Source organism: Rhamphochromis longiceps, linkage group LG7 (genome assembly GCF_057381845.1).
Source record: "Rhamphochromis longiceps isolate RC_006_pf linkage group LG7, R_longiceps_female_GT1.1, whole genome shotgun sequence".
In the NCBI taxonomy this organism is placed as follows: domain Eukaryota; kingdom Metazoa; phylum Chordata; class Actinopteri; order Cichliformes; family Cichlidae; genus Rhamphochromis; species Rhamphochromis longiceps.
The window spans coordinates 66,176,246-66,194,889 of NC_140563.1; the positions used below are offsets into that span (position 1 = coordinate 66,176,246).

At 38.9% G+C, this 18,644-nt stretch overlaps 3 protein-coding genes across 3 annotated transcripts; all 3 read left to right on the forward strand.

Annotated features, from left to right (window-relative positions):
- The first annotated feature begins 3,843 nt into the window (after positions 1–3,843).
- Positions 3,844–4,715, forward strand: LOC146666739 (monocyte chemotactic protein 1B-like). The gene is made up of 3 exons (XM_085411409.1): positions 3,844–4,029; positions 4,122–4,248; positions 4,384–4,715. The coding sequence occupies exons 1-3, from the start codon at positions 3,966–3,968 to the stop codon at positions 4,478–4,480; spliced, it is 288 nt and encodes a 95-aa protein (XP_085267535.1). The 5' UTR covers positions 3,844–3,965; the 3' UTR covers positions 4,481–4,715.
- Positions 4,716–10,631: 5,916 nt separating this feature from the next.
- LOC146666740 (monocyte chemotactic protein 1B-like) lies at positions 10,632–11,147 on the forward strand. The gene is made up of 3 exons (XM_085411410.1): positions 10,632–10,695; positions 10,789–10,915; positions 11,051–11,147. The coding sequence occupies exons 1-3, from the start codon at positions 10,632–10,634 to the stop codon at positions 11,145–11,147; spliced, it is 288 nt and encodes a 95-aa protein (XP_085267536.1).
- A 1,537-nt stretch (positions 11,148–12,684) lies between these two features.
- On the forward strand, positions 12,685–13,910 carry LOC146666741 (C-C motif chemokine 16-like). Its single transcript, XM_085411411.1, has 3 exons — positions 12,685–12,754; positions 13,552–13,675; positions 13,805–13,910. The coding sequence occupies exons 1-3, from the start codon at positions 12,685–12,687 to the stop codon at positions 13,884–13,886; spliced, it is 276 nt and encodes a 91-aa protein (XP_085267537.1). The 3' UTR covers positions 13,887–13,910.
- Positions 13,911–18,644: the final 4,734 nt, after the last annotated feature.

An 18,644-nucleotide genomic window follows, 5' to 3' on the forward strand; every position in this document is an offset into this window, starting at 1 on the left:
TGTTTGTGGGTAAGAATTTGTGTGCAAGTGTGGTGAGGGAATCAGTGAAGGGCGATGGTGAAGGTTCAGAGTTTCTTATGTCTGGGGGGTTCAGGGGGAAGAGGTGAATGCAGGTCTGGAGTTCATGAGAGTTGAGAGGGACAGAGCAGGGAGAGAATTCAGCATCCTGACAGCCTGATGTATGAAGCTGTCTCTCAGTCTGCTGGTTCTAGCCCGGAGGCTCTTCAGTCTCCTTCCCGATGGCAGCAAACTGAAAAAGTTGTTGGACGTATGAGTGGAGTCACCTGTAATGCAGAGGGCTTTTTGGGTGAGGTGGGTGCAGTAGGCGTCCTGGAGGGAGGGAAAAGGAAATGTAGCTTTTTCTATCAGGACACAGTGCAGGAGCCATATCACACATTGGAATATGAATAACATACAGACACAGACAGTTGATTGTTTGGGCTTGTTCTATCAGATATCTTGAGACCGTGAAGTTCCGGTTTCAATATTTTTCAATTTTTATGCTTAAGGACAACAGATGGAAATTAGCCCTTGGCTATAATCTGGTATGTTTACATTCATGTAATTTTTTTTTACATTTATGTTCATTAACATGCACTGTCCTAAATAAATAAATAAATATGCAGATTGGAATGTGACTTTGTGGAATGTGTCAATTTAAAGTTACTTTGTAAACTGTTGCTGGAATTTTAACCCCTTTATTCTTTACCTGCTTAATTACAGCTGCAGAATATAGAGAACATATATTTTATGCTGATTTTAATTTTTTTTTTTTTACATTATCACAATATCAACTTCATAATTTGGGAATTATGTTAATCCAGTATGTAAAACTCAGTTGATAAAGTGTCTTCCCTCATTAATATCCCATAATCATCTGAAGGTGCTCTTACTGTAAGATGGGAGCATTGAAGAACCACATGAAGTGCCAGACGACATAAAGTTAGATGGCAGGGTTAGTGAGTGCAAAGACAGAGTGCTGAAAAAGTCTCCAATGTTTTGGTGACTAAGAAACTCCAGAGTTCCTCTTCTGGAATTAAAATTGTGATGTGGGTTTTCATGGCCTGTAGGTGTAATGTGTAGGTGACCCCATACGTTTGGCCATATAGTATTCCACACCGCCTACCTCCCCTTAAGCCATGTTGAGCCAGGTTGATGTGACTGTGTCTCAAAGAGCCTCATTTGATGAGCAAAGTTTATCTTAGTCAGCACTCTTAGGCTTTCTTTAAGCAGCTCTCCAAAGCTTTGAGGTGTGTTTGGCTTCAATATATCCAGGTTTATCAGTTACTTTCACTATGCCATTTATATAAGCATTTGTATCACCTTGTATTATTTTGCTTTATTCTTCATTAAAGTTTCATTTCACAAAGCTGAACGACTCCATCAGACAGTGAATGTAAAGGTGTTTTCATGCTGTGGCCTTTGTTTTGGAATTTATAAGTATGCTGGTTATGAAAATGTGTCAATAAAAGCAGTTGAAGGTGAATGTGCACAATGTGACATATTAGGACGTTTACAAAGGCATTATCTGAATGCGGGAAACTTCTCTGATCTGCACAAAAGGTTGCATGAATGTAATGTGGTTCATATGCTGCTAAGAGATGGTGGTGACTATCAAAGCGGAGCCAATGAGATTTGATAAGGGAATCAGAGGAGTCATTGTCATTCAAAGGAATAATACATACATACAAAAAAACACCTTTCATAACAGGGAACACCCTCAGGTGCATTTTTGTAAGTCTCTTCTGTCACTGCACTGGATGAATTTTACTCATCCATCCTCTGCTTTTCTGTTGTGGGGTTCCCTCTAAGAATCCTTTGCCCTTTCTATAATAAGTACAAGTGATGCATCAGAAAGCAATGACATTTAAGTCACTCTTTTATCTTAAAAAACAAACAAAGTTCGTCAGCTAGCTGTATATCTGGACAAGAAAATAGAACACAGTGGTTTCAAACTGTTGATGCGTATGTATTTTGTCTACACGTCATTAAAACACTATACATTTTCTTTTTCACAGTACGTTTTTTGTGTCACATGCATGTGTTTAATGGCAACACGTGTTTCTTAAATTGAGGTTTGCAAACTGGCACGGTTGAAAGTAGGTGCATGAAATGCATCTAAATAGGTTACGGGTGCATCTGTAACCTGGGTTTTGTACACATCTAAAAGCAGCACTGATAAGATCTTGGGAACATCATGAAATCTCCATCACTTCAGTCTGCACCACGAAACATTTGCATAGAGAGGAGAACTGAGTCACGTTGTGCTTGTAACGTAGTTCACCCTGGAGGAGGCAGAAACTTTAGCTGCTATTCTTTGTTTGTAAGCGCTTGGATGAAATTTTTTAGCTAAGAAACCCTGAACTTTGACTTTTTACACAAGGAGATAGAACGGTTTGAGGGCTAGTTTACCCAACAGAAAAGAGGTTCTATATCTGAAAATAGTCATGTTATGAAACCTTCAAAGCTCTCTGCCTACAGAGTACAAAGTGAAAATGTGGTGGAACTGCACAGTAAAAACAGCACAGTTTCTTAGAAAACTCTCGAGTGTTGTTTTTTCCAGTTCTCTGTGGCAACATCACTGAAGTAGAAATCCAAACCAAATATTTCTGCCTGTAGGACCGAGACAGTCTAATCCACAATTACAATAAATTCAGCTCCCATGACACAGAGATTTGACCTCTGAAGCCTCATTTACTGTTTCTTGTTCTGCAGTTAATTTCTAGCCGATATTATAGGCTCTGTGTACATAACCTTAACGTATATTTCCCTCCCTATGTCAGCAATGTTAACAGTATCTAGCAGCACAATCACCGGAGCTGGAAATGAAGCCAATGCTTCATTCAGACTGCACTGCCCTGAGTAATAACATAAGCTTGTTTCTATGATTCAGCCTCCAAAGACTTGCAAATAGAAATAACCACCTTTACAGCAGAAATTATAAAGTTTAAAGCTTGGTAACAAAATTCACAAAATCTGTCCATGAAGGGATTTTTTACATAACTATCCCCTTTAAACTGTACAGAGGTGAATAAGGACACAGCCCATAGCCACTCACTATTAGCCAGTAAATTCATTAATATAGACCTCTTTACCTCATGACCTCTCCCACGTGTGCACAGAGCCAGTCTGTGGGAGTCAGAATTGTGGCTGGGCTGTAAAGGATCAAATACTCACATTTCTCTCAGTGTCATGCAAACCAGTTTAGAACTTTTTTGTGATGTGTGTTTTTTTTATTTTCAGTTAATTGTCTCTCTCCATTAAGATGAAACTATCATAAAAATCAGAGACTTTTCATTTCAAGTGAGCAAACCTACAAATTTAGCCGGCGATCAAATAATTTTCTTTCTTTCTTTTCCCTCAGAATTTCAGTGGAACAGTCAGTTGCCCCACTTTCACTTGTGTAGCTCTAAATTTGGTACAACTACAGTTAAGTAAGTTTTTATCAGGTTCAGTGAGATCAGTACATGCTGACTAATTGTGGTAAGCATAAAACATCTCAAATTTTAAGCTTTGTGGTAGAAGCAGCAGGAGTTTTTTGACCTCCAGCCGGGCCTAGTGATGGGTACTCATTTGGGTTGTGAGTCAGTCTATTCCCCATGTGCTTGGGGAAACACAACTAATTTTGTGAAAACCACACACAAAATGTCAGGCATGATTGTGATCAGTTTCCTTTGTCTACTAAAACCCCGTAAAAGAACCTGAAAACAGATATAAACACTGATTACACTCTCCCCCACTTCCGCTGATTCTAATCTGTCAAATGTCCCCTTACTCTAACTTTCTTCCGCAGTTGCACGAGCGGTGGTTTGAGTGTGCTTTCGTGTCGGGGATTTCTGAGTTTGGGGCGGAAAGGTTGACATCACAGAGATAGAAAAGGCATAGGATTTATATTGGATGCACGGCTGGTCAACATCAGATAAAACACGACGAAGAAGATCCTCCTCATCCCTCCTCTCAGCATCATGAAGACTCTCTGCTTCTCTCTGGGACTGCTGCTGCTTGCAGCCTGCTGCTGTGATGCCATCCGTGAGTGTTTAATCTTTATGACTCCTTGCATTTGTTTGAAAATTTACAGCTGACATGTTGATACTGACTTTAGTCTTTTACCTTGCTCTCAGCGAAAGGCGTAAAGTTCAGCACAGCTCCTGGAACCTGCTGCTTCAACTTTAAAATAAATGCAATACCGGTGAAGTTGGTGTCCTTCATCACCCAGACGCACAGCTCCTGTCCCAAGAAGGCGTACATGTAAGTTTGATATTTTCAAACAGGACTGGTCATGAATAAAGTATAAAAAGGGATATGTGAAGTTTAGACAGGCCGTCTGCAAGAACTCAATCAAAGCAGTGTGAATAAAACGATTTTTGTGTGCATGTTTTGCAGAGTCCACACTGTCAGAGGAAAAAAGATCTGCTACACTCAGAGCTTCCAGTGGGCTCAGGACATGTATCGGCTCCACAACACTGAAGGCAGCAGCTAGCCGCCACCAAGATCGTCAGCTATCAGCTTTAGTTAATAATTGACTGCTTTTTTAAGGCCTTATGGCTTCGCTTTGTATTTGTATTTTCATAAAACTGGCTTAAAAATAAACAAAAAATTTATGCAAGTTCTCTGAAAAGCCTGTTAGACGTTTATGTGACTGATCAGATGTGTGTTAGGTATGTTTTGTGCAGGGCAAGAACTGTAAAGAAATAATAATACAAAAGTGCTTTTTACTCTGCTGCCTCAAGCTCAAAGCTGTAAAAAGATCTTTATAATCTCATTAAATACAGATCTTAAAAAAACTGTCATCCAGTGTTTCTCAGTCTCTTGTTTTCATTTGAACAACTCTTTGAATCTGTAAAAATGGTAAAAGATATTCAGAGATAATAACCAGAGAAACAGCAAAATCTAGAACTGAATTACCTTTTAAAACAGGTTGGTGCAGCACCACTTCTGCCTTGGTGTATTTTTAAAACAAGCCCACGTTTCAGCAGGTTTGAGTAGTTTCACCAGCAGACGCGAGAGCAACTTCTATGAAAAGATGGTTGCATGTGCTGATTCAACCGGGGACCAAATTTTTGCTCACAACCTGACTAAATCCCTTAATTGTATACAAAATGATCAAAACGTGCTCCACCTGAAGGAGCAAAATTCAGTTGAATCAATCAATTAATGCTTCTGTATTAGTCTAATAATGCCATACAATATACAGTATATAAATCTACTAACCTCATCAGGTTTACTCCATTTTTTTAGGCACGACTGTAAACATTGCACTCGAAGTTATTTCGGTACATTTCAGCTTCTGAAACTGTAATTTTTACACCTGTGAGGATTTTTTTTGTTTTGACACCAAGTAAAATCTTTACGTTGAATCCACGGACTAAAAACAGCTGAAGAAAGATACAAAGATCACGAACCCAACAGTGACTGCTGGTGTGTGCCACAGGCCTCGCAGTCACCTTTAGGAAATTTATATTAGCTCATTTTACTGGCATGTATGCCATGACTCATGTGTAATTCTGGGGTACACTGACATTCGTAAGCACATTAGAAAGCATGTAGGGGGATTTAATCTGAAACGAACAAAGACGACCTGCACCAGTCTGCATTTATCGGAACGTAGTTAAACCACAAGCTGATCTGTCGTTGTGATAACATCTGTGAGGTTTTAGCTCTTGCGCTTGTTTCTGTGTTAACGTGTACTTATCTTAAGTCATCCGTTGTCTGTGTGTGTGTGTGTGTGTGTGTGACCACCCCTCAGCGATGGCTAGAGTTCAATCTTCAGTGATAGCATCAACACAGGCTGCAGACCTGCAGTGCAACACACAGCATTATCGGTTCAATCTTCAAACACAATTTACTGCAAGCAGCTGGGCAACAATAACACCCACCACCCCAATCTAGGTCACTTATAAGATGAAGAAAATTTTACACTTACGTAATTAAAAAAGTTCAATCAGTTAACGGCTTATAACACTTGTAACGTAAGACAAGGTTTATTTGTCATATATATATTGAAAGTCTACATAAAGGGACTGTGTTTACCATTTTTAAGAAGAGGGTTTCAGATAAAGAGGTGTGTGTACAAGTAGTCTCTGTGAAATAAAAGCTCATGCTTCCTAAACGACATTTTGTACCGTGATTCAATCAAAGTCCTCTAGCAGATTTTAGGAATATCAATCTGGAAATGAATAGAAGGTGTTCTATATACAAAATATGGATAAAAATCAGTTACATTTTAGTTAGAATACCAAATCACAACAAGAGTTTCCTCAAGGTGTAACAGTGGGAAGGAAAAATTCCCTTTTAACAGGAAGAAACCTACAGCAGAACCAGGCTCAGGGAGTGAAGGGAAGCCAATACAGGAGAAATCTGCTCTCTCTTTCTAGCCCCTGTCAGGACTCTTGCTGCAGCATTTTGGATTAACTGAAGGCTTTTCAGGGAGTTTTTTGGACATCCTGATAATAAAGAATTACAGTCGTCCAGCCTGGAAGTAATAAATGCATGAAGTAGTTTTTCAGCGTCACTCTGAGACAGGATATTTCTAATATTCATTAGTTATATGCTACTCGGACCAACTTTTGCTCTCAGAGTTTCTGTGATTTTTCCTGTCATATATTTAGGAAACTGCAATAAACGTTTCTCAGACAATTTGGTCCGTGTTGACAACAGAGCATCACACAGTTGATCAGCTGCACATCCATGATGTACAGCTGATCCATGACTCATTTGTTCCACCACATCCCATGTTCAGGGAGGCTGTGGTGTTTAAAAGATGGGCAGTTAGTAGCCAAAGTGGGGCCGAAAGTGTGCCAAGAAAATATTCCCCACACTGTTACCCCAGCAGCAGCCTGAACCATTGATATCAGGCAGGATGGAGCCATGCTTACATGCTGCTTACACCAAATTCTGACCCTACCATCTGACTGTCACAGCAGAGACTGAGACTCATCAGACCAGGTAACAACTTTTCACTCATCTATTTTGACATATGGTGCACCGAGAGATGCTCTTCTACATACATTGGCTACGATGTAACAAGTGGTCCTTTGAGTAACTGTTGCTTTCCTATTAGTTGAAGCAGTTTGACCATTTTGTTCTGACCTTCGGGATCAATTAAAGCATATTCTCCCACAAAACTGCTGCTCACTGAATATTTTATTTTTCCTGAGAATTCTCAGTAAACCACAGAGACGGTTGTGTGGGAAAAAGCAGATCAGCAGTGTCTGAAACACTCAGACCTGCCTGACACCAACAACCAGGCCACTTTCAAAGTTTTTAAAGTGAACTTTCCGATGCTCAGTTTGAACTTCAGCAAGCCATCTTACTTAAATGCATTGACTTGAAAATTTCCTAAACCAGCAGGTGAAGTTGGCTTTTATGCTCTTCTGCTGCTTCCTTTCAGGAAATCAAATTATATAGAGCAGGGGAGCAGGTCACATCACCCCAGTGACCCCGATAATGGAGAAGAAGCCTCTAAGACGTTAATACTGTCAAAGGGTTTATTTGAATCAAAACCACCATCTTTGCATAATGAACCACAGAGAAAGAATCCAAATGCAGGACATAAAACACCAAGAAAGAATAAAATCCAAATCTTTAACCCAAGACACAGGTCAAGACATTAGCAGGTGATAATATTAGAGCAAAGACCTGACAAAAAAGTAAGGTAAAAAATCAGGTAAAATATCCATATACAGAATAATAACTGCAAACATGAGAATCACAGGCATGCTGGAGTGCAACTATAACAAGACAGACTAAAGAGATTAATGAGTAATGGGAAAAAGGTGTTGCACAAAAAGGGCAGGAAAGAAGACACAAGTTAAATAGACATTTTACATATTGCAAATAAATTGCTGCTAAACAAATAGAGAGATAAATTAAAGATGAAAGGTGTGAAACTGGGTGTGGGTCCCAATCAGCCATAGTTTCGGGTGAGCTCATTGTGAAACCTGGCCCCACCTTATCATGCGAATTCCTGAGGTCAGATGGCCCAGGATGTGAGTGGGCATTAAGGCGTCTGGGGAGGGATCTCAAAACTGGATTATAGATGGCAAACAGTTGGTGTTGTAAACCACCGCCTCTGTTCAACGACGAGCGACCATCTTTGAGCCCAATCCACAATGAGCTCACCCGAAACCCTGGCTGATTGGGACCCATACCCATTTTCACACCTTGGCTCAGGCGATTAGAGGATCATCAGGGGGTCCTTTTGTCCCTCTGTGGAGGCATACTCCCACTAGATTTAAATCTGGGACTCAGGCCCGGCCCTAACCAATCTGGCGCCCTAGGCAAGATTTTAGGTGGCGTCCCCCTACATCGGCAGTGTAGTGTATGTACTCACAAGAAACCGAATAGCTTTGTCTTTGACCTTTTTTTTTTACTTAAAGAAAGCAAATTCACAATCAGAATAAGTAACAAGATAAAAAAAAATATGAATAAATAAATGAATACAAAAAATAAAAAATGAATATATGAAATACAATCAATTTTACATACATAAACACAATAAAACGTGTCAACAAGTTGGATAAAATGAATTAAAAATACAATATAAATAAGGCAACAGGAAGACCGCTTGATGCTGCTGCATCATGGCTGGGTTGTGCTGCTGAAGTGGAGGCAGCAGCGGTAGATGTGGTAGATGGCCCAGGGGTGGGATTTAGAAACTTCAACAGTGCATCTGAAGAGAGGAGTATGTGACACCACTGAGTATTAAAGTCTAATAATAAAAACATATGATTCCAGGAATAAAATGAAATTATATAATATAAATGAAAAACCAAAGAGATATATGTATGATGTTAACTGATATGCAAATTAGATTAGATTCAATTTATTGTCATCATTACAGTGAAATGCTGAATAGCAGAATGCAAAGTAACAGTATAATATCATATGAGAATGTTATGTTATGATTATCTTTGACCGAATCACAGCAGTGCTCATATTAAAAAACAGCATTCCCTCTCATGTGATATTGCTTAATTAACATTAATGATGTGCACTTTAACAACTAGGCTTACAACTATAATATATACAGGGGTGGAAATGTGACTATTACCTGCAGGGTAAACGTTAGCTAACCAGAAGGCAATAACAATGTAAACAAAAAACACCTGCTTAAAAGATGAATACAAATGAGGAATGGTGGGAAAGGTGGGAATACTGTAATTAATTACCTAACGTTACATTATTATTTTCCATAACAATTTAGCCCCCTCCACAATATTAACTGATGTAAAACAGTTAACTAGCTATTTATTGATTAGCAATTAGCGAATCATGTAACATTAGCTTAATGCTAAAAATTTAGGTTACTATCACATTCAAATAATTTCATGTAGGCTAACGTTACCTACCTCTGTCTTTTTCTCGTTTCTCCTCCTCTTCTTTTCTCTTTTTTCTTCCCTGGGCACCTGACAGTTTTGGCCGTTTTGACATCTTGTGTTGATTTTTTGATGTGGTGACGTCCAAAAGGAACCATGATACGGGAAGGGAGGGGGCGCACCGTGCGGGGAGGGGGGGGGGCGTAATGTTGTAACAAATAATATTTCTATTAAATAAGCTTTACTTTGCATTTTAATTAACGTGGGATTATTTTTTGTATTTAGAAATAATAGTACCAACTTTTTTTTTTTTTTTTTCAACATTTGTGGCACTGGCGTGGCGCCCCCTGATGGACGGCGCCCTTAGCATTTGCCTATACGGCCTATGCCACGGGCCGGCCCTGCTGGGACTCCCCACCATTTAACCTTAGAACTGAAGAAGCTTCTCGGATGAGAGGTGAAACGTCTTCAAGCAACTTAAAGAAGTCCAGACGCTTTTCTTTGCAAGCTCCTTTGACTACGATGACCTGGATGACTGAGAACCTTCACAGACATCCAAAGGGCAGGAAGCTTACCAAACATCAAACAGAATCTTCACAAGGGATGTGTCTGTGATAAAACCTCTCCCAGCACAGAGTGGCTGGAGAGGTGGTCAGAGACAAAGGAATGTCTTGATCCTATAGATTGAACTAAGACTTTACAAATTTAAGAACCACAATGACAACATTCAACAATTAGACTTAACAATGATGTAAAGACAATGCAAAGGCTTGAATGAGTGGTTTGGCTGACCTTGTTTTATCACACAATCAGAGTGGCGGTGAGCCCCTCAAACTTCCTGTTGCCTTATATTTGTTTTATAATTTTCCCCCCACTTTTCTTAGAACAACTTTGAATATGCAGATGAGGACATGTGAGCAGGTCCCCCTTTAAACTGTACAGGAGCATAAGGTTATTATTATTATAGCCTTTGACTGCCAGGTGAATAAGGACACAGCCCATAGCCACACACTATTAGCCAGTAAATTCATTAATATAGACCTCTTTACCTCATGACCTCTCCTACATGTGCACAGAGCCAGTCTGTGGGAGTCAGAATTGTGGCTGGGCTGTAAAGGATCAAATACTCAAATTTCACTCAATGTCATGCAAATCATTTTAGAACCAGCCGGGCCTAGTGATGGGTACTCAAGGACTTGCAATTCTGCATTTGGGTTGTGAGTCAGTGTATTCCCCATCTGCTTGGGGAAATGGGTCAATATCAGATAAAAACACGACGAAGAAGATCCTCCTCATCCCTCCTCTCTCAGCATCATGAAGACTCTCTGCTTCTCTCTGGGACTGCTGCTGCTTGCAGCCTGCTGCTGTGATGCCATCCGTGAGTGTTTATTCCTTTATGACTCCTTGCATTTGCTTGAAAATTTACAGCTGACATGTTGATACTGACTTTAGTCTTTTACCTTGCTCTCAGCGAAAGGCGTAAAGTTCAGCACAGCTCCTGGAACCTGCTGCTTCAACTTTAAAATAAATGCAATACCGGTGAAGTTGGTGTCCTTCATCACCCAGACGCACAGCTCCTGTCCCAAGAAGGCGTACATGTAAGTTTGATATTTTCAAACAGGACTGGTCATGAATAAAGTATAAAAAGGGATATGTGAAGTTTAGACAGGCCGTCTGCAAGAACTCAATCAAAGCAGTGTGAATAAAACGATTTTTGTGTGCATGTTTTGCAGAGTCCACACTGTCAGAGGAAAAAAGATCTGCTACACTCAGAGCTTCCAGTGGGCTCAGGACATGTATCGGCTCCACAACACTGAAGGCAGCAGCTAGCCGCCACCAAGATCGTCAGCTATCAGCTTTAGTTAATAATTGACTGCTTTTTTAAGGCCTTATGGCTTCGCTTTGTATTTGTATTTTTATAAAACTGGCTTAAAAATAAACAAAAAAATGTATGCAAGTTCTCTGAAAAGACTGTTAGACGTTTATGTGACTGATCAGATGTTTGTTAGGTATGTTTTGTGCAGGGCAAGAACTGTAAAGAAATAATAATACAAAAGTGCTTTTTACTCTGCTGCCTCAAGCTCAAAGCTGTAAAAAGATCTTTATAATCTCATTAAATACAGATCTTAAAAAAACTGTCATCCAGTGTTTCTCAGTCTCTTGTTTTCATTTGAACAACTCTTTGAATCTGTAAAAATGGTAAAAGATATTCAGAGATAATAACCAGAGAAACAGCAAAATGTCACGGTGGGTGCTGGCCAACCGTGGGGATGTGGGGGAAATTGAACCCAAACGCAAGACTTGGTGCAAAGAAAGCAGTGTGTTTATTTACAGTGAGCCAAAAGTTACATAACAATAAATCCCTGTGAGTTCCCTCGTCTCCGGTGCTGTGTCTTCTTCCCAAAAAGTCCTTGTTTAGTGCTCTCTGCTCCTGTGTCTCTGCACTCCCCGTGCTCACTGCTCTCTCTCGTCCCACGCTTACATGCTGCTTACACCAAATTCTGACCCTACCATCTGACTGTCACAGCAGAGACTGAGACTCATCAGACCAGGGAACAACTTTTCACTCATCTATTTTGACATATGGTGCACCGAGAGATGCTCTTCTACATACATTGGCTACGATGTAACGAGTGGTCCTTTGAGTAACTGTTGCTTTCCTATTAGTTGAAACAGTTTGACTATTTTGTTCTGACCTTCGGGATCAATTAAAGCATATTCTCCCACAAAACTGCTGCTCACTGAACATTTTATGTTTTCTGAGAATTCTCTGTAAACCACAGAGATGGTTGTGTGGGAAAAAGCAGATCAGCAGTTTCTGAAACACTCAGACCTGCCTGTGTCAAATTTGACCTAGAATACCTTTGTTGCTGAAACTCCATGCATCTCAGAAATGTTATTATGTTACTGTACAAAAAACTGCTTAGTAATAAAAAACATATTTCTAAATACATTTCGTGTGCAGATGCTTGTATGCGTTGCCTGATGATTCTCGCACAGACCATCACTGTAACCTGCACACTGCAAGGCTCAGAAAGTGATGATTAAGGACTATTGGTGACAGTTATGAAACAACATTAGAGGTTTAATGGTGGAAACATTATGACTATGTATGATGTAAAGACAATGCAAAGGCTTTGCAGAATGAGTGGTTTGTCTGACCTTGTTTTATCACACAATCAGAATGGCGGTGAGCCCCTCAAACTTCCTGTTGCCTTATATTTGTTTTATAATTTTTTTTCCACTTTTCTTAGAACGGCTTTGAATATGCAGATGAGGACATGTGAGCATGTCAGACTTAAGCCGAGGGAAGCAGGACAAATCACTTCAGATCTGAAACACCAGCATCACCAGGTCTACAGCGAACATGAAGACTCTCAGCCTGACCGTGGGACTGCTGCTCGTGCTGTTTACTATTTACTACTGCGACGCCTCACGTAAGTCTGTTAGTCTACTTCCTGCATCACACTGGAGGGAATTTCAACTGTGAACATGAAATTCTTCATTTTCCTGTATTTTAAGTGATTAAAACAAAAATGAAACTAATTATTATCTCAGGGAAAGGACAAATGATTGAAAGATTTTTATATTTTAAAAATTCCCCTCTTGCGGCTGTGGCGGTCTAAGCTCGGATCCTCTACCAGGACTGTGTTACATATATTTGTGTGTGCATGTGTATACAATTACATTTTTAAATATGAAGCTGTATATAATCATATATACAATTTTTACAATTTTTGTTGGATGTTGAAGTTTCAAAAGGTTATTTAAATATCCAGCACCTAACTTTGCCCTTACTGTCCAAGTGTAAAAAGGTATCATTAGCATAAGCTAAAATAAATTTAACCATTTTCTTCTAAAATCTGCTGTCACATAAAAATAATACAAATAATATCTACATTTTAAATTATATTAAAAAATAATATTTTTGTTAAAAAAAAACAACTAAAACTTTAGCTTGCCTGGGGTAGCTGTACATCTTTAGCCAACAACTAATTTGCATCTACTATCATTTAATATTTTAAATTACATATATATAATTTTACTTTACATGCTTACACACTAGTATCTGCACAACAGAAAAAGCCTTACCCAGTTTAAAAAATAAAAAAAATCTTACACTAGGACATAAAATATAAGCTTTCAAACTGTAGGTTTTGTTTAGATATAATTGAAAACAAGTTGCGACATAGAGTCGTAGCACTAAAACATACCCTGTGTTTTTCTCTTACAGCTTCTGGAATGGGTTTAGTGCCACCTGATCTTTGCTGTTTTAAATTCTTTGATAAAAGGATCCCAAAGGTGCACATCCTCTCCATCAGAAAAACTCACAGCAAATGTTTAACAGAAGCCTTTGTGTAAGTTTGTACTTCAACATCTCTTTGCTGCCCTCACTAATATTTGCAAAGCATTGTATTATCCTTCTTTTCTATGAAGAATAAAATCTGTGATCTGAGAACAAAATAATGACACTGATTTTTTTGCAGGATCAACACGCCCAGAGGCGATTACTGTGTGAGACAGAATGATGACTGGGCAATGGAAGAGTTCGTCAAACGCCACAATTAAGACATGAAGAATCTACCATGACCCCAATGACCGGCAACCAGCGCTGGAGTTTTAGCTCTTTGTACTTTGCCTGCTTAAGTAGTCTTACTATTATTGAAATGCGGATACTTTTATTTTGCATTTATCAGCTTAATTATCAGCATAAGTTTAGTAAAAAGTTGCATCTCTGAAAAGGGAATTTGAGTATTTGGTATTTGTTTGTCTCTCACTCACTTTGGCAGCAGGACTTTAAAGATCTAAAGATTGAAATTTAAAGGGATTTCACTCGGGTGAGGACAAAGACAGCTGCAAACATCACACATTCCTGTTTAGTTAATGAATTCTCCCTGAATACTTGTTTTGTAGTGCAATGTTTCTGATACGAGTCCTAATCAGGACAAAAAAGTAGCAGGCACAGAAATGTGCTAATTTATGTCACTTTGATTCCTGCCGACCTGAGAACAGAGACTATGTCAAGTCTTGTTAAACCAGATTATCCCTGCAAGAGCTTCATGTGACGACGATAGTCTTCAAGTTGAAGTGTGACAGTAACAATGAAGGAAAGTTCTTCCATAATAACACAAACAGTTATCCTGCTGCAATATGAATCGTTCTCCACAAAGATATAAATCACTGCTGGAGGACATCACTGAAGAATGGAGGGCTGCTTCTCCTCAGTCAGGGTGTAGCTGATTTAGATCAGTCTGTCTTCTCACCACCGTGTTTCACTGTAGCTTCGATCCACTGTGGTATCCATCCCTCGCCTGTTTCTCTCCTTACATATGCCCTTTTTTTCCTGCCGCTAATATCTAACGTAGAATTATCATTAAAAACAATTTTAAATTATTTTGATGCCTTAGACGCTTACATGATTTCCATATTCAGATAAAAATGGTGCACGTGAAATTTAATGTCTCCAGTCATTTTACCATTTACTTTCACCGTGCCATTGTTATGCAGATACAGTGTGTCCAAAGCATTTATATATCTCTGTATATTGTTTTTCTTTATTCATTAAAGTTGCATTTCACAAAACTCATCGACTCTGTCTGACAGTGAATGTTCAACTGTGCTTTTATGCCGTGGCCTTCTCTTTGAATTCATCAGAATAGTGAATAAAATCAATAAAATATCCCACTTTAAAATACAACAAATTTTAAACTATAAAAATGCTGGTGAAAACATTTGAGTAAAAATTGTTTGTCATTTTAGGAAAACTTTATAACAACAATCACAAGGGTGCTGAATTTCTCGTCTTGCACCCAAGTTCAGGTATGCTTGTTGTATTTATGTAGGTGCTTGTTAGTGGTGAGCGCTGCACATTCGGGACTGTGGGAATCATTGAGACACTCAGACACTGAGCCATGGCTCTGTGCTACATACAGAGATTTCTGCACCTCTTGGTATTTAGTGACACTTTGTATATAGTTTATTTTATGGCAATGACAATTTTATTTAGCTAGTACATTTCATTACAAGCCAACTCAATGTGCTTAACACAGAAAAACATAAAAACCCATGTTGGTTTACAATGCCAAAGGCAGTGAAAACGGCAAAATACAATAAAACTGTTCTGTCGTGATGGGTCATCGGAGTCTAATCTTCAAATACATTAACTATCTCACTAAATCATGTTTAAATTCTTCCAAGTGATCTTTCCTTATGAAATAGTTCTTAATGATAGAAAGCAATTCTCATAATCTTATTGCTGTGATTATCAAAACTAAGAATGATACCAATTCCTGACTTGCCGACTGTATCTTAGAGACAGAGGTGATAAATATGAAAAAAATTGCCTCTGACTTCCTGTAACAGCAACTAGTATTTCTGTCTTTTCTCTGATCAGTTCTAAAAAGTTTTGATACATCCAGCAATTAATGTAATCAGTTAGCACATTAATGTTCAAGGAACTGACCTCCCAGCCCATTGTTCCTACAGTGGTGGTAGTTTCAATCATTATGCAAATGTACTGTTTATAAGATCGGGGAAACCTGCAGTCAGCTGAGACTGAAGAAGTCACTCGGATGAGTGACGAAACCTTTCTCCCACTGAAAACATTACGTCCAGATGAACAGAAGAAGTTTGGGGGTTCTGTTTATAAGTTGATAAGTTTGTGAACAGAGGTTAGATCATCAGAGGAATGTGATAAGTACAACTGTGTATCATCTACAGAAGAATGGTAGGCTATATTATGATTCTTTATGGCCATACTGAGTGGAAACATGTAAAGGTTAAATTGTAATGGACCTAGGACAGACTCCTGAGGAACCCCTTGTTGAATTTTCATTTGTGCAGATCAGAAACTGCTAGTTGAGACATAAAAACTTAAAAACCCTTTAGATACACAGAGAGGCATCATCAAAAACCGCACCTGTCAAACCAGCTGTCATGAAGCCCTTGAATCAGAATGTCAGTGCTGAAAACAGCAGTGAGATCAAGAAGGATTAAAATCTAAACTCTTAGTGAGTCACTATTGATCTTTAGGTCAGTGATGACATTAGAAAGAGTTGTTTCTGTGCTTAATTGGTTCTGAACCCTGACTGGTCATAACGACTGTGAGAAAAAAGGAATTTATTTTATTTGTCATAATACTGTTGTCAAATAGTTTACTGAGAAACCTCATAAAGCATAGTGTTTAACTTGGTCTTTAATATTGCACTGTAACATATCCTTACATGTTCTACTTGTAACTATAGTGCAACATAGAAATTATTCATTTAGAGAAGTAGTTTTATGTCATTTACCATGGCACACTGTTTCATTATAATACGACTTCTGTTTGCCAACGTGTAACGATGCTGCACAGCAGGGTCATTGCATTTCATAAGCTGGTTTGCACTGAATTGCATGATTTGTAGTATAAGTGGTGGGACTGCCACATAATAATGGGCCACGACTGATTAACACATGAAGCTATATTGTTACATCCAGCCTGTGGGCCTTGGGTTTAACATGTGTGGCATACACCGAAATAGCCTTATCACCTTTATAAGCTTTGATCTTCACCAGTTTAACTGAAAGAACCCAGCGTCCTCAGATGCCTTCGGATGAATTCACTGCTTCTGATGAGTCATTTCTGTCTTCTTGATTTGTGTTAAGCTGTATTTTTTCAGTGTGAACGACCTCAAGCTGCTGTTCACTCTTTGTACAGGAAAGGTTTTGTCTGCCACAGTTGTTGATATAATCTTGTTGAAGACAGCCAGAGCAGTTTTATTTTGTCACTGTGCTTATTTGTCTTAAATGAACTACAGTGTAAAGCACTCTGGAGCACAAAGCTTCACTGAGGCAGCTGTTCTTTAGAAACGTACTATAAGTTTGTAGTGCAGTAAGATGTTTACTTGTTTACACAAGCATTACGTAGGAGTACGTAATGATAATGGGTATTGCTTTATAAATAACTGGACATGAATAGTTTGAGATCAATAAATAATGTTGTTCTACTACTTTAAAGCTATATCACATTTTGGGGTCAACTTGAAGGAAAGGCAGATGTGAAATGTGACATGATATTCTAAATCTTAATATGGTACTTTCTAAATGTTCACAATACACAGCACATTTGTAGGGATTGTAGTTTTTAAGTTATGAAGCTTGTTGTCAATTTTCTGACAAAATCAAGCGTTAAGTTGACCTTGAAGAGCTCAGTGGAAATAAGCCAAATTTTAATGGATTGTTAACATGAGCTCTACTCTCCTCCTAAAGGTTTATCTGAACCAATGCAAAACCTTTCTTGCAGATTCCAATTTAAGTGACAAAAACTCACATTTCTTTCTCAATATTTTGGGTACTCATCAGGCAGGAAACCAACAACCCCATAGTCAGTGCGGAACACTGGTGAAAGAAAAACAGCTTTTTTTCATTTGTGTTTGTTAAGTGGCAGCACGGTGGTTAGCACCGTTGCTGCACAGCAAGAAAATCTTGAGTTCAATTCCATCATCAGGCTATCAGGCCTGCAACAGAGGCAAAACAAAGATGAAACAATCAAGCGGTGACAGATGTTGTAAACAGACACCAAATATTTTCACTCATCAATGAGACCTGAAACCCAGGCACCGAAGTGACTGAAGACGTAGTGAAACAAACAGACGGAGGCCAAATTCTCACAAACTGTTCCCTTGAGGAGCGAAGAAAGCAGGTGAAACATGCCAGAGGAAAACATTCCATAAGAATTTGCTGCCAGGTTGTTTTACTGGAAGTTTGTTATTTATCTAAGACGTGTTGTGTTTGTGCAGCATTTTCAAAACTATCATAAAGTGTATTTAGGTTGGTGTCAGGAACATTGTGCCAACTTGGAAGTCAAAAAGCAGCAATAAAGGCTCAGTTTTCAAATACAGTCTCAGTATCTTTATCCTGCAAAATGTCCAGCAGGACTGAATTTTTCAGACATGACCAAACACAGTGCGTAGAAGTTCCTGCTGAGGCCTTGCAGTTCAAACAGAGGTGGAAGCTGATGATTCATTTGTGTTTTATGTGGTGAGAGTTTCACACGGTGCAGAATTTTACATTTCAGCAGGGTTACGCAGTACAGTTACACACTGATAACTTTTTTGTATGATCCCAAATCATATCCTACTCTTCTTCAGTGATGTCTACAGCAAGTTTATTTTTCCACACCTGTGCTACAGCATGGATGCTCATTACATCCAACACATCAGTTTGATTCAAGGCACTGTAAAGATGAGATATGGCTTTCTTGGCTGGGAGAAGTAACTGCTGATATCCTGCTTTTAATATTGAAAGTAGTTTTTTGGGGGGTTTTGAAGTCTGAGAACTGAATGT